Source organism: Myotis nattereri (assembly GCF_964212035.1).
Source record: "Myotis nattereri genome assembly, chromosome: 5".
Classification (NCBI taxonomy): Eukaryota; Metazoa; Chordata; class Mammalia; order Chiroptera; family Vespertilionidae; genus Myotis; species Myotis nattereri.
The window spans coordinates 25245519-25260540 of record NC_138080.1 but is presented as its reverse complement, the minus strand read 5'-3'; the positions used below and the strand labels follow the sequence as shown (position 1 = coordinate 25260540).

The window sequence follows — 15022 nt, the reverse complement described above, 5'->3', positions numbered from 1 at the left end:
AGTAACCCTTCCCCCTTAAAAAGCCTGTAGAGTAGCATGTTGTGTACTGTATTGATTTCAGGGAGGAAGGGAGAGCGAGATATAGAAATATCAATGATGAGAATCATTGATCGGCTGCCTCCTGCATGCCTTCTACTGGGGATTGAGCCCACAACCCGGGCATGTGCCTTGACCGAAACATGGATGATATGAGACACCAACCGAGGTACATGCCCTTAACCTAAATGGAACTCGGGACCCTTCTGTCTGAGGACTGATGCTCTATCCACTGAGCCAAACCGGCCAAAGCTGTAATCTTTTTTTTTTTTTTTTAGGAAGGTTGAGAACCACTGCTCTAATGGGACTTTTTTTTTTTTTAATATATTTTTATTGATTTTTTACAGAGAGGAAGGGAGAGAGATAGAGAGTTAGAAACATCGATGAGAGAGAAACATCGATCAGCTGCCTCCTGCACATCTCCCACTGGGGATATGCCCGCAGCCCAGGTACATGCCCTTGACCGGAATCGAACCTGGGACCCTTCAGTCCGCAGGCCGACGCTCTATCCACTGAGCCAAACCGGTTTCGGCCTTGGTTCTTTTCTTTTACATTTTTTAATCTTAATGAAGAATGAACATGAGGCACAGGCATCAAACAAAAAAGACTGACTCCTGTTTCATATCTTTGGTCACTGTTTTCATCTACTTCTGTCCATTGTGATGCATCTCCAACAGTTACAAGCTTTCTCTAGGGAAGGGTCTGACCCCCAGCATACAATAGAGCTCTCCACCAGCCACCCTGTGAGCTGAAGACTTTGGAATAGGGATCCAGTGCCAAGAGGGTCAGTGGGATGGGGCCCAGTGAAGTTGGGGGGAGGGGACCACAGGGTATGGAGCCACAGGTAATGGACTCTACTGGGGAATGGGAGCTCTCTGGGAGAGGAGTGCCCTTCCTGCCCCCATGGTGAGAGAAGCTGCCCATGGGACCTGTGTCCTGGAGGCAGGAGAGAGCCAGCTCAGGTCGGGGAGACTGAGGTTGTGTGCTGGGCCTCCTCCTTCTTCCGCCGCCGCAGCATGAAGTCTCCAGGGGCGGCTGGACTCATGGCGTAGAAGACATTGGCGTTGTCGGGAATCAGGAGCTCTGGCCAGGTGTGGACATAATCATGAAAGGTCCGCACAACCGCATACTTCCCCCACAAGGCACCTAGGTAACCTTCTGCCATTCACCCTGAGGCCTGAACAACCTTGGGTCCCTTCAGCCAGTGCTAAGCCAACCTCATTCTCCGCTCATTGGGAACCTGGACAACTTCCCACTCAAAGCCTGCACAACGTCACGTCTCCTCCCCACCACAAACCTGGGCAACTTCCCGCCACTTCCCCTGGAGTCTAGACAACCTGTACTACAAGCTTGGGCAAACTCAGGCCACCCATCCCTAACAACTTCCTTCCTACCCCACCCTCTCCTCATAGCCAATTCCCAGCCAAGGTCATGCTGCTATTACCATGAACTTGGATAACTCTGACTTCCTACTGCCAGCCTGCACAACCTATGGCCCTTGACAACTGAGCCTCATATATTCCTTTCTTCCTAACGTCCAGCCTACTTCATGTCGTGTTCTTTAATATAGCAACCTCTTCACTCTCCCTTGCAAAAATTGGACAACCTCCTACACTGAACAACCTCATGCTCCCTTACCCTGAATTTCAATACTTTTGGCCTTCTCCTGGGCCATGTTCAGACACCTTCAGATTCCCCAGGCTGAGCCTGGACAAACTCATTTCCCCTCAAATTAAAGCCCAGAGCCCCTTCAGTCTTGCACCCCACCACGTGAAGCCTGAGCAACCTCGTGATCCTATTCATTTAAGCCCAGACAAGCTTCTACAGTCCCTCTTGTCTAACCCTGGGCAATCTCATTTCCCCATAATCCCAGGTGCCCTCTTGCCTTGCACTGAGCCAGGATAACCACATGACTCATATAATTGAGGAACAAATATTTTACTGCCTCTTACCCCCACTCAGTTTTATCTTATTCCTGCCCTGTGCCTGTACCACCTCCTGGCCCTGTTAGGGCCATCTCCCAGCTGCCCCCCAACCAAGGCTCCGAGCTGTCCCTGCTCACCCTTTTCCCCCGGAAGGACTTGGAAGAGCTGGTAGTCACGGGCCCAGAACTGGGCCACATTGTGCTTCTGCAAGGCTCTCTGCACCACACTGGGGGCCTTGTCCTGACTCGTGAGCTGGGAAAAGAAAGCGGGAGGTCAGATGTGACCGTCTGAGCCCCGAGGGCAGGGCTGCCCTCAGCAGGTCCGCCCTCAGCAGGTCCCTGGCCCCGTTCCTCACCAGAATGCTCCGATACAGGTTCCCATGGTCATTGTCGATGCTGACTCGGATGACCCGGGCCTCTGAGCCCTGCTGCCCCACGTGGGGGATTCCAGGACAGCTCAGGGTCAAAGCCAGGGGCAGCTGTAAGCAGTGGGGGATGGGAGCTGAGCAGTGGGAGAACATTAGGCCCCTTCCTTATTAATGCATTCAACACATGCCCCTACACACCCAAAGCCAGGGGACACACAATTAGGGCACATACACACAAGTCCACATCTGTGCAATCCCATCACATACAAACCTTCATTTCCTGTTACACACATATACACGATTGATAAACACACACCCATGTTCAGACACAAAATATCCTATGTACACAGAACAGCGAGTACATACATATGCTCACAGTTGCTGCACACATATAAGTCCATATCCATGAACAGCCAGCACATGGGCCTGTGGATATGGTTGATATTCATGCCCAGATTTCCGCTTCAGGAATGCAAATTCCTGGAGACACACCAGTTCTAACAAAACGTGGGATTGCACCATGGGCGAGCAGACACACAGGTCCAGATTTTAGCACAAGCCAGATGGAGGGACAATTTCTCAATCAGGGCCATGAAAATGTACATGGTCCCTTGGACAGACACCCCCAGTGCTGAGCCAAGCGTGAGTACAGTCTCGTATGTTGGCCTCAAATCACACACGCGCGCACACACACACACACACACACAGCCCTGGGTGCCCACAGTCCCAAATGCACACACAGGCAGAACTGGTACCTTGGTGCTAGAGCCTTGGGGCCCTGGAGAGGCTGGGGGACTTCCAGGAGGAGGGTCCCTCATTCTAGGACTGGATGGGGGAGACCCTGGGGACAGACTGGGAGAGACACAGAGCCTGAGGTGGTGTGGCTACCCCGACCTCTGACCCTGCATCTCCAATTCCTTCACTAAACAGGATGCTCACCTGGAGGTGGGGGATGAGGGGTCCCCAGGACTCCCACCAGGAGAGGAGCCTCTCTCTCTGGACAGCTTCCTGAGGATGGTACAGGGGATGAGGATGAGGCCAAACTCAGAGCCAGAAGCAGCCCCCTGTCTCTGCCCATATCACCCCACCCACATTCCCAAGACTCACGCACTGAGACGCTTGGTGAGGCTGATTCGTCGCCGCACACGTGGGGAGCTGGGACAGGAGGCGGCTGGTGGTTCAATGACACGGGAGACACGGTAGCTGAGGGGTCAAGGTGCAGATGGGGGCATTGGGAGACGAGAGTTAGAATCAGTTGGGAGCTGGGTTTGGACATTGTGGGGAACAGCCAAGTACTGAGCACCAAATACCAGGGTCAGAGTAGTAAATGGGGTCATAAAGAAACTGGGTCTTATTCAGAATGAGATGGGATGGCTTGGCTGGCAGGTCACACAGGGATTCACGGGTGGGACTGAGGAGTCAAATTGGGTCAAGAATAGAATTCAAGGTCAGGTAATCAATCACTGGAGTCATGGATTCCCCAGAATGAAGGAAATAACTGGGATAGTTGAGTTGGACGGTCAAATATACATCAAAGTCAGAGTCAATTACTCAAAATTGCGGGTCAGTGATTGGGCTCGGAGTCAGATGGGGGTCATGAATGGGATCTCGGGTCAGATAAAGTCAGAGGTGGGAAGAAAACAGAAGGGATGGTTGAGTTGAAGTCAGAAAGTCAGATAGAGTCAAATTTAAGGTTGGAGGTCATTTGGGGCCCTCAGTTGGGCTGTAGATAATGCAAGGACACAGGTTGGGGGTCAAGGCTCAGGAGGCGGGTGGCCTTAGAAGGATGTGGAGAGGTGTACAAGGTAAGCAAATCAGGGTCAGTCGAGCTGGGGCTGGGCCAGGCCACAGCGTGGTCACCTCTGCTCCTCACTGAGCTGGCGCTGGGCTCGCAAGGCAGCCAGGATGGGCCGGCAGGGGCTCAGGCAGTAGCTCCGACAGCGCTTCTGCAACTGCTGGATTCGGGCCAGGATCTCCCACTCCTGAGGGTATGGTTTCTGAGACCTCATCCCTGCCCTGACCCCACCCTGGCCCCTCCCACACCCGCCCCAGTGCCCACTCACCTTCCTCCTCTTCTCAAAGTTGATGAGATCCCCCTGGGGGAAAACTTTGTCTGAATTGGAGTCTCCAGGATTAAGGACTGATGGAGGGTCAAGGTCAGGGTTGGGATGTCAGGAGCCCTACTGCACTAAGGGAGCTGGGGTTGGGTTTGCAGGAAGGGTCAAAGGTGGGATGTCAGGAGCCCACTGTGCTGAGGGCAAATGGTACTGGGGTCAAGGGTCAGGAGTCAGACCTCTAGCGTGTCCGGCAGGGCTGTGTCCAGCATAACCAGGTCCGTGAGAAAGGTGCCAAGGTAGGGAACCGGGCCTGGGGGCAGTTTCTGTGGCCCCCAGAGCTCCAGTCACTCTCCACCATCACAGACCCCATCACGCTCCATCCCCTTCCATGAGGGTCCTGCTTGTCCCCCACCCCAAACTACCACCACTCACTGAAGGCAGGCTCCCTGGGGGCGTATTCTCCTCTTGGGGTCCCTCAGTGGCCTCCTCCTGTGGGCAGGAGAAGAACTGAGCAGATCTGGGGTCTCTTGGACCTCTCCTTCAGGGAAGAAGCCTCAATACACACCCATTTTGCTTTTATTTTTATTTATTTATTTTTAAATATATATTTATTAATTTCAAAGAGGATGCGGGGGGGGGGGGTGCGGGGGGGGAGAGAAACATCAAGGATCATTGATTGGCTGCCTCCTGCATGCCCCACACTGGGGATCGAGCCCACAACCCTGGCATAAGCCCTGACCTGGAATTGAACCGTGACCTCCTGGCTCATAGGTAGATGCTCAACCACTGAGCCATGCAGGCCGGGCCCATTTTGCTTTTAGCAATTACAAACCAGTTGCAAAGGTCACGCTCCAAGGAAAGTGAACAGGGGAGGGGCGGGGGGGGGGGGGGAGGAAGGGAGCAGTGGCAGGGGGTAGTAGGCCCCACTGAGAATGACCCGAGGTGGGGCTTGAGGGTGCCATGGCCCCCGAGGACAGCCTCAGCACAGGTGAGAATCTTAGTCCTAGGTCTGAGGGACCAGGCCCTCAGGCAATCCCCTGGGAATGCCCTGAACTTGCCTTCATGGCATCGTTCTGCCTGGTTAATTATATCATTGCCCTGTGGGCCCCCCTGTCTGGGGCCTGATTACCCCCCACCCCCACCCCCAGGGCAGGAGCTGTGTCTCTCTAGTTCCTGGCCAAGCCTCCTGGCATAGTGCCTAGTACACAGTAGGTGCTTAACGCAGAGTTCCTTGTTGCTTAAGATATTCATTCCCTCACAGATATTAATTGAGAGCCTGCTCTGGGCCAGGCACTGCTCTGGCTCCTGGGGTAGCAGTAGTGAGTAAAACATACAAAAACACGCCTCATGGAGCAGACATCAGGGAGGAAGAGAGAGCAACAACCAAACTTAACATGTAATTAAGGATACTCAGAGATAAGAAAGGAACAATAGAGCCCAGCCCCATGGCTCAATGGTTGAGCAGTGACCTATGAACCAGGAGGTCACAGTTCGATTCCTGGTCAGGGCACATGCCCGGGTTGGGGGGCTTGATCCCCAGTGAGGGGCCTGCAGGAGGCAGCCAATTGATGATTTTCTCTCATCATTGATGTTTCTATCTCTCTCTCCCGCTCCCTTCTTCTTGGAAATCAACAAAATTATATTTTTTTTAAAAAAGAATGAGATGTGGGGGGCACAGGGAGGGCATCTCGGAGGGAACATCTGGGTAGGGACCTGCAGGAGGTGAATGTGAGGACTGTCCCATATTTTCTGGACTCACCCTAACAACCTAACTGCATTTAGAACCTCGATCTTGCCTACAGTAAGTCTGATCTGTGGGCACACGTTTGCTAGTTTTGCTTATTAAAGTCAATTTTTTTTTTTCACTCTTCGCTGTGATTCTAGCCTTGAGTGACCTTCTCCTTGTAACTTCTGGTATTTGTTGAATGAATAAATAAGGCGGTTAGCAAGTGTGAACTATCATGAGGGCAGCAGAGGCAGTAAAAACTCGGGCTGCCCACACACAAGGACAAGGTCATTTCTGGGGTGCAGGGAAGGACGCTGAACGTTAGGACAAGGACAGCCTCTGCCTTGCCTGCCCCAGGTCCCCCGGCAGGCCTCTGTACCTGGGAAAGAATCTCTCTGCTGCTGAGATGGTTGTTCTCATCCGAGAAAATCTGGGAAAGTTTCCTGAACGTGGATAACGGTTCCCTGTGGGGGACAGGAGAGGGTCAGGGCTGGGAGGGTCAGGGCTGGGAGGGTAGGGAGGTCTCGCCCAAGCTTCTCTCCCCATCCTTGCTCACCTGCTCACAGCGCCCCAGCTGCTCTTGAGCCGATATATGGGGTTAGACTGCAGGGCGGACAGGATGGCGCGCAGGGAGGAGAAGTTCCGCAGTTCCCTGCAGCGCTGGGGGGGGGGGGGGGGGGGCGCCGCTCAAACCCCAAGCCTGAGCAGCTATAATCCGCCTCCGATTGTCTCCTGACTTCTCACCCCAGGTCCGACCTCTACGACTGGCCCCACATCGGACAGGCAGGCTGCCAGGACCGTCTCTGCTCCGGAGTCCCTCCTGCTGCCCGGCCCCTCCCCCCGCAGCCCCTACTTCTGACCTTGGCTTCTGTCTCGGGCTCTAACTTCTCTGTGGGCACTAGAGGCGCCCGCGGCATCTCTCCGGAGCCCAGACCCCTAATCTCGGAACCCAAGTCTCAGGCCAGGTTCAACCTTTCCACTCCCTCTTCGGGCCACGCGCCCTCCCTCTCCAGGGCCCTCATTTCTGTCTCTTCCTCTCTGACCAGAGGTTCCTGCCCCGCCCCTACCTAGTCTTTATCGGGACCCCTGTCCCCTTCTCTGGGCTTTGGTCCCTCCTCCAGTCCCGTACCCGCCCGGTCACACCCATCCCATCCACTTATCCTAAGGCCTACCCGCTCCTCGGCGACCCCGGCCCCAGCCTGGCACAGCCTTGTCCTCGGCTTTTCCCTTGGCACCTTCCAGCTTCAATGCTGTCCACACCCCCAGACCCCAGGCTTGCGCCTTCCGCCCATGCCAGCCTCTCTTAGGTACCTGGGCCCCGCCCCCGAACAGGCACCTGGGCAATGCGGATCCACTTTTCCAGCCGCTGCGCCCTCTGCGGGGCAGCCAGCCCCGGCGCCCCGAGCACAGAGCCCAGCACGCAGCCGGTCACCAGGTTGAACTGAGTCACAGTGGCGCGCACAGTTGGGGCGATGCCGGCGGCCCCTGGCCGGTCCCGTTGGGACCACACGGAGCCCAGGCACTCGCAGGGCCGCACGCGGGAGAAGAGTTCCTGAAAGGGGGTGGGGGTAGGATCTGTGCTCAGCCGGACCTGCCCCTCCTCCCCACCCCCACGGCGCCCCTCCTGCATCCTCACCACGTCCATCAGAGTCAGCTGCTCGGCCACTTGGTCTGCACTGAAGTCCAGCAGCTCAGGGCCTTCTTGCACCAGCCCTTCCTCCTCTTCCAAGTAGCCTTCGGGGGAGTCTGGGCTGGGGGTCCGGGCAGTCCCAGGAGGCCCTAAGGGAACATTAGAGGGGGTTAAAACTCTCCAGGGTGAATGCCGGACTGGCTGTGGGACCCAGGGCAAGTCCCTAAGCGTTTCTGAGCCTCACTGTCCTCATCTGGGAAATGGAGACCTCCCTGAATGTCTGTAAGGACTTGAAGCAACAGTAACGTTCACTGAGCACGTAGTGTGGTTTAACCCGGTAATTTAGCACACTTACTAGTGAGCCAGGTACTACCTATTACCCACCTTCCTGGGGCAGGGAGGAGCAATTTGCCTTAAGTCAGTTCGGTAAATGACAGGGCAGGGATTTGAAGCCAGGTGCTCAAAGACTAGCGTAGAAAATAGAGCTTTGTGACTTTATTAAGAAAAAATCAGCCCTGGCCGGTTTGGCTCAGTGGATAGAGTGTCGGCCTGCGGACTCACGGGTCCCAGGTTCGATTCCGGTCAAGGGCATGTGCCTTGGTTGCGGGCACATCCCCAGTGGGGAGTGTGCGGGAGGCAGCTGATCCATGTTTCTCTCTCATCGAGGTTTCTGACTCTCTACTTCTCTCCCTTCCTCTCTGTAGAAATCAATAAAATATATTTAAAAAAAGAAAAAATCATATATATTCCTTTCAGAGAGGAAGGGAGGAGAGAATCACTGATCGGCTGCCTTCTGCAGGCCCCACACTGGGGCTGAGCCCTCAGCCTGGGCATGTGCCCTGGCCAGGAATCCAACCATGACCTCCTGCCTCCTAGGTTGAAGCTCACACCAGCCGCGCTTGCCCTTTTCTTTTGGTGAGAGATGGTATAACTTGGTGGTTGGGGAAGGTTATTGTCAGAAAATGCCAAGTTCAAATTCAAACTTGTCCACTGGGCTTGCTGTGGGAACTAAAACAAGCCTTTAAACTTCTCTGCGCTTTCTTTTCTTCATCTGCATTTCTTTTTATTTGACCCCCCCCCTCCCACATTACTTTTTAAAAAAATCAAATGAGACCATGCATACCAGGCTGCTATAAAGTACAGGGGACACCTTAGGAGCTGGACTCTCGCTGCATGTGGAGAACTGTGCCACCCAGCCTCCAAATGCCCCTCCGAGGCATTGCTGTCCTTGTTTCTCTTTTTTTTAATTTTATTTATTTTTATTTTTATTTATTTATTTATTTTATTGCTTAAAGTATTACAAAGGTATTACATATGTGTCCATTTTTTCCCCCCTTGTTTTTCTTTTTTGTCTATTCTACTTTTTCTTTTTGTCCATGTGTGTCCTTGAAAACCCTGTTTATAGTAATCTGCACCTTGCACCCAACTATCTTGCTCATAAACACTAATTATTTTGGCTCCAGGAATGCAAGGACTGTGAAAGCCCTAACTTTGTTTTGTTTGGAAATTGCAAGTGTTGCTCAGCATTTTGGGAACTGATGTCACAACATCTATGCTACTGCGTCCACGTGGCCAGTGCACTCTCCCGCATTAGCAGGTGTTTGTGCCTCACGTTCACCATGATCTTCCGACCGGCGAAATTCCAACATGACCTCTAGTGAGGCATGCCCAAGCACCAGCACAGCAATGGGCATAGTTCCTTGTGTAAATTGCTTTCGTTTTCTTTTTCCTTGGTATTACAGTTACAACATCATATTATTATTTTAAGATTATCTGAATAAGTCTGCTTACTTGTCTTTCATTTCAAATAAGGACAGGTGGCATTGCAAAATATTAGTTTAAAGAGTGGCATTGGGCCCTAACTGGTTTGGCTCAGTGGATAGAGCATCGGCCTGTGGACCAAAGGGCCCCGGGTTAGATTCTGGACAAGGGCATGTACCTTGGTTGCGGGCACATCCCCAGTAGGAGGTGTGCAGGAGGCAGCTGATCGATGTTTCTCTCTCAGTGATGTTCCTAACTCTCTATCCCTCTTCCCTCCTCTTTGTAAAAAAAAATCAATAAAATATATGTTTTTTAAAAAGTGGCACTGGGCCTGACTGGCGTGGCTCAGTGGTTGAGCGTCGACTTATGAACCAGGAGGTCATGTTTTGATTCCTGGTCAGGGCACATGCCTGGGTTTCCGGCTCACTCTGGCTGGGCTACATTTTTTTTTAAAGTGGCATTGGGCCCTAGCCGGTTTGTTTCAGTGGATAGAGCATTGGCCTGTGGACTGAAGGGTCCCAGGATCGACTCCAGTCAAGAACACATGTCCAGGTTTCAGGCTCGATTCCCAGTAACGGGCGTGCAGGAGGCAACCGATCAATGATTCTCTCTCATCATTGATGTTTCTATCTCTCTCTCCCTCTCTCTTCCTCTCTGAAATCAATACACACACACACACACACACACACACACATAAAAGCAAGAGTATGTATGTATATATATTTTAAGTGGCATTGGGGAAAAAATTGCAACTATATCTAATCAAACCTTCAGATCTTATAGCAAATATGGGGGATAGAGAAACATACCACATGTCACCATGAGAAAGCAAACAGGCAAATGCAGAAGAATGTGAGACACTGCTCAGGACAAATGACCCATTTTTTTCCTATTGTCATTACATGAAAGGCAAAGGGGACTGTCATAGACTAAAAGAGACCCAAGAAACACAACTGAATGCCTTAAATGGATCTTTGGGTTTTAAAGAAACAACTGTAAAAAAGACAATGTAGAGACAAATACGGGGATTTGACTAGAGACTGGCCATGTTTTGATATTAAGTAATTATTGCTGATTTTGTTGGAAATGATTGTGGGCATGAAGGTTATATATTTTTTATTTTTGTTAATCCTCACCTGAGGATATTTCTTCCATTGATTTTTAAAGAGAGAATGGAAGGGAGGGGGAGAGACAGAGAGAGAGAAACATCAATGTGAGAGAGACACATCGACCAGTCAACTCCCACAGGAGCCTCAACTCCTGACCCCCAATTCCCGAACTGGTTGGGGATTGAGCCTGCAACTGAGGCAATTGCCCTTAACTAGAATCAAACCCAGGACCCCTCAGTCCGAGGGCTGACACTCTATCAATTGAGCCAAACCGGCTAAGGCAGCTGGTGAAATCTTGAGAGCGGAGGAAGAAAAACACTTAATAACCAGAAGATGGAAGAATAAGATATACAGGGTATGGCAAAAGTAGGCTTACAGCTGTTCATATGGAAAATAATACAATAATTAATAACACAAGAATAATGAACTCACAGCTATAAACCTACTTTTGCCCAGCCCTGTATATAAATAACTGAGTGTTTCATCAGGTGGGAGAAGTGGCTGCTACTTTGTAAAGAGGAGAGAAATGCAGCCATTACCTGAGGATTACAGGATGGGGATTAGGGATACAGATGCTTTCGTGATAGGGCTCAGATGGAACACAGATGGGTGAAAGATGATACTTTATAAGCAGGATATATAATTATTCAGTTAACAAATCTGCATTGTTCCTGCCCCTGGGGACAGAGGTGGGGACAAAACCAATGAGCGCTATGCAGAAAAATAAGGCAGGTTCAAAGGGCACAGCGTGGGAGAATAAATTTGTTGGGAGGGGTTCAGAGAAGGCATGTCTGGAAAGGTGACAACTGAACAAAGACTTGAATGAAGTCTATGGATCTTTTTCCCTCCTGTCCCCAAAGCTCTCTACATCAGAAGTTGGTAGATTTTTCTATAAAAGACCAGACAGTTTGCTGACCCCTACTATACAAGAACATATCAGTATGGCTTCTCATACATATTTCATTACAAGTGGTACATTCTAATAAGAATCACTGATAACAATAACAATGAAAGTATTACTCTTTGCCAAGCCCTCGTTGTTTGTATGTTTACTTGTCTACTGATCGTCTTCCCCGGGGAACTGAGAGCTCCTGTCCGCTGTTATGTGCATGGAAGACAGTGGCTAAATATCAGCTAAATGAATGAAGAGGCAATCAGGTAAGTTCTGTTATCACCCCCGTTTCACAGGTAGGGAAACTGAGGTTCATAGAAGTGAAGTGACGTATCCAAGGTCACACAGTCAGCAAATGGCAGGACTGGGATTTGAATCCAGATTTCTGTGGCTCCTAAGGTAAGTAGTAATGGAATGATTCGTAGTTAAAATGCAGCGCATTCTGAACCAATGATGGAGCATCTTTGTAGTTAGGATAGAAGTGGGAGGGAGCTGCTAGATAAGTGCCAGTAGGTTAGACAAAGGGTATTTTCCTCATTGTATAGGTTAGAAAACTAAAGCTCAGACAAGATTAAGAACCTTGTTTAGCCCAGCCAGTGTGGCTCAGTGGTTGAGCATCAACCCATGAACCAAGAGTTCACAGTTGATTCCAGGCCAGTACACACACCCAGATTGTGCCCAGGTTGTGGGCTCAATCCCCAGTAGGGGCTGTGCAGGAGGCAGCCAACCGATGATTCTATCTCTCTATCCCTCTCCCTTCCCCTCTCTCTAAAAATCAATAAAAACATATTTTTTAAAAATAAAGAAAAAAAGCTTGGCTGGTGTTTCTCAGTGGTTGAGTGTCAACCTATGAACCAGGAGGTCATGGTTTGATTCCCAGTCAGGGCACATGCCTGGGTTGTGGGCTGAATCCCCAGTGGGGGGCATGCAGGAGGCAGCTGATCAATGATTCTCTCTCTTCCTCTCCCTTCCTCTCTGAAATCAATCCTACATAATAAAAGGGTAATATGCAAATAGACCAAAGGGGGACAACTGGTTGTGCAGGAGCTGCCCCCTGGTGGTCAGTGCACTCCCACCGCTCAGCCAGAAGCCAGATGGGGGCAGACCAGAGGAGCAGCCCGCCTCCCCAGCAGCGCTAAGGATGTCCAACTGTGGCTTAGGCCTGCATGTGGGCCTAAGGGGTCAGTTGGACATCCCCCGAGGGCTCCGGGACTGCTAAAGGGGGCAGGCCGAGCTAAGGGAGCCCTCCCCCCTTGCCCAAGTGCATGAATGTTGTGCACCGGGCCTCTAGTAAAAATATACTCTTTAAATAAAGAAAAAGAACCTTGCCTAAGATCTGTAGCTCCCTGAGGGGAGGAGCCCCCTGAGGGAGGCATGAATCAGGAAAGGCCTGCTCAGGACACTGTCATTGCCCCAAAGCCCTCACCTGCGGAAGCCTGGGGCTGCTCCTCCGCTTCCTGCTCTTGCTCAGCCTCCTCCAGGAAGTCTCTCAGCAGCTTCTCTGCTTCCAGGGCCTCAGCCCCCAGTGGGGCAGCCCAGCCCAGAAAGGTTCGGACTCTGCCCAGGTCCGAGTGGGCAGGGGGGTCCCAGAAGTCCTGAGGGTGGTCCCGCAGCCAGGAGCCCAGCACAGACACCACAGCCCTGGCCAGAGGGGCAAGGCCTCAGAGGCCAGCTGGGAGCTCTGCAGCCCCCACACCTCAGTCCAGCCTTTGACCTCTAGGACCTTCCACAGCTACCCACGTGGGAAACCAACCTCAGGTTCTTGTTGAAGCTCAGATCTTGTCCCTCTGTCTTCTTGATCTCTACCCTGGAAGGAGCCCCCCAGTCAGGTGAAGAAGGGTGTCCGGAAGAGGGGGGATGCTTAGGAGAAGGGTTCTGAGGTGGGGGGATTTCCTGATTCTAAACCCGAGGGAGGGCCCAGTGAGGGTCTGGGGTGGGAACGTGGAGGTTTCCCCATTGGTACTGACCAGGGGGGCAGGGGCGGCGGAGGTGGTGGCAGGAGAAGGCCCAAAACCCGAGCGGTGGGCACAAAGGCCTGGTGGGTGGCCAGGAAGGCAGGGACGAAGCCCGGGTCCTGCTCACGGTCCACAGACACCAGCTCCCGCACCAGCCGCTCCAGGTGCGCCGCCCTTAACACCCGCACCTTGCTGGTGCGGTAATGGAGGAAGGTGCTGGCATGGGGGCCGGGGGCCTGCGAGGCAGAGGGGTGATGATGCCTCAGAGGAGTGGCCCCTGGAGCACCCCTTTTCCAGCCACACCCGTTGCTAGCAGGGTTCTTGCATCTGACCCCGCCCACTCCTCGGAATCTGGCCCCCAGAGTTACCCTGCACCTCACACAAATGACCTGGACTCCGCTGGCCGCCCCGGCCCTGCCCGCTGCCCCGCCCCTAGGTTGCTCTCAGCTCTCCAGCTCCGCTTCACTGGCCGTCCCGGTCCCTGCCCTCCGCCCCACCCGCGTTCACCCGGCTGCTCCTAGAGACCAGCCCTTCCGCTCCAGCTCCGCCCCACTAACCCGGCTTACCTGGCCGCTGCCCGCAGGTCCCGCTCACGAAGCGGTCCGACCTGGCTCACCTCACTCATCTACCCACTCACCTGGCCGCCCACCCTACCTGGCCGCCCAGGCCCCGCCCGCCCCTGGGCCCCAGCGGGGCTCTCCACTCCACCCGACCGCCCCGGCCTCACCTGCCCCGCCCCGCCCTCCAGTCCCCGCTCACCTGGCCGTCGCCTGGCCCTTCCCTCGGGCTCAGGCGCTGACTGCGCTGCCGCCGTAGGGAGACGCTGTACACCGCTCCGTCCTCGGTCTCCTCGCCCCAGTCCTGCAGCGGCGCCTGGGCGCCGGAGGGGGGCTCAGGGCGCGCGGGAGGTCGGTCCCGGCCGGGCCCCCCTTTCCCGCTGGGGCTAGGCCGGGCCTCCCCGGAGTGTGTGTAACTCGGGCTGGGCAAGCCCCCCGGCGCTGCGAGCACCCCGCTCCCGGCCCTGGGAGGATGGGGTGGCCTGTGGGGGCGCCTCGGAGCCCAGCCTCCATCGCTCCGAGGAGCCACTTCACTGAACCGGGGGACGCGAGGCCCGAGGTAGGGAATCTCGAGCGAGTCCGAGGGTCCGGCTCGCCGAGAGAGAGGGTCCTGGGCACCGGCTCCTGGAGCCCGCATCGGGGGTCGCCAGGAATGGGGGTCCCGGGGCCCCTGGTCCCCTTACCAGGGCGAGCTCCTTCCCTGCCGTCCGCAGCATGGCCCGCGCCCGTCCGCTCCGCAGCGCGGCTGAGTGAGGCGGAAGGGCCGCCGGCGGCGGGCAGCGGCCGGGCACTTGGGGGCCGCGGGGCGGGGCGGACGGGCCGCTCGGGGGCGGGGCGGGAAGGGGCGGGGGACCCACGGCTCTCGGATGCCCCCAGCGGGACCCCAGCACCCATCCAGACCCGCGGGTGAGGCCCCGGTTCCCCTACAGGTGTGTGTGAACCTGTGCCCAGGGAAAGGCCCCTCTCCGGGGAGGCCCCTGGCGTGCGCCCAGGGGTGCGGGACTCCG

The 15022-nt window shown here is 54.0% G+C and overlaps 1 protein-coding gene across 1 annotated transcript; it reads right to left on the bottom strand.

The window, feature by feature from the left end:
• Window positions 1-312: 312 nt before the first annotated feature.
• Window positions 313-14731, bottom strand: RGL3 (ral guanine nucleotide dissociation stimulator like 3; the record flags this gene model as incomplete). Its single annotated transcript, XM_081092707.1, has 19 exons — window positions 313-1119; window positions 2099-2213; window positions 2317-2439; window positions 3084-3180; window positions 3268-3336; window positions 3436-3531; window positions 4189-4310; window positions 4392-4424; window positions 4622-4708; window positions 4818-4874; window positions 6491-6575; window positions 6668-6771; window positions 7448-7663; window positions 7748-7890; window positions 12930-13144; window positions 13257-13310; window positions 13471-13694; window positions 14218-14331; window positions 14699-14731. 19 exons carry the CDS (start codon window positions 14729-14731, stop codon window positions 995-997), a joined length of 2112 nt encoding a protein of 703 aa, XP_080948833.1. The 3' UTR covers window positions 313-994.
• Window positions 14732-15022: the final 291 nt, after the last annotated feature.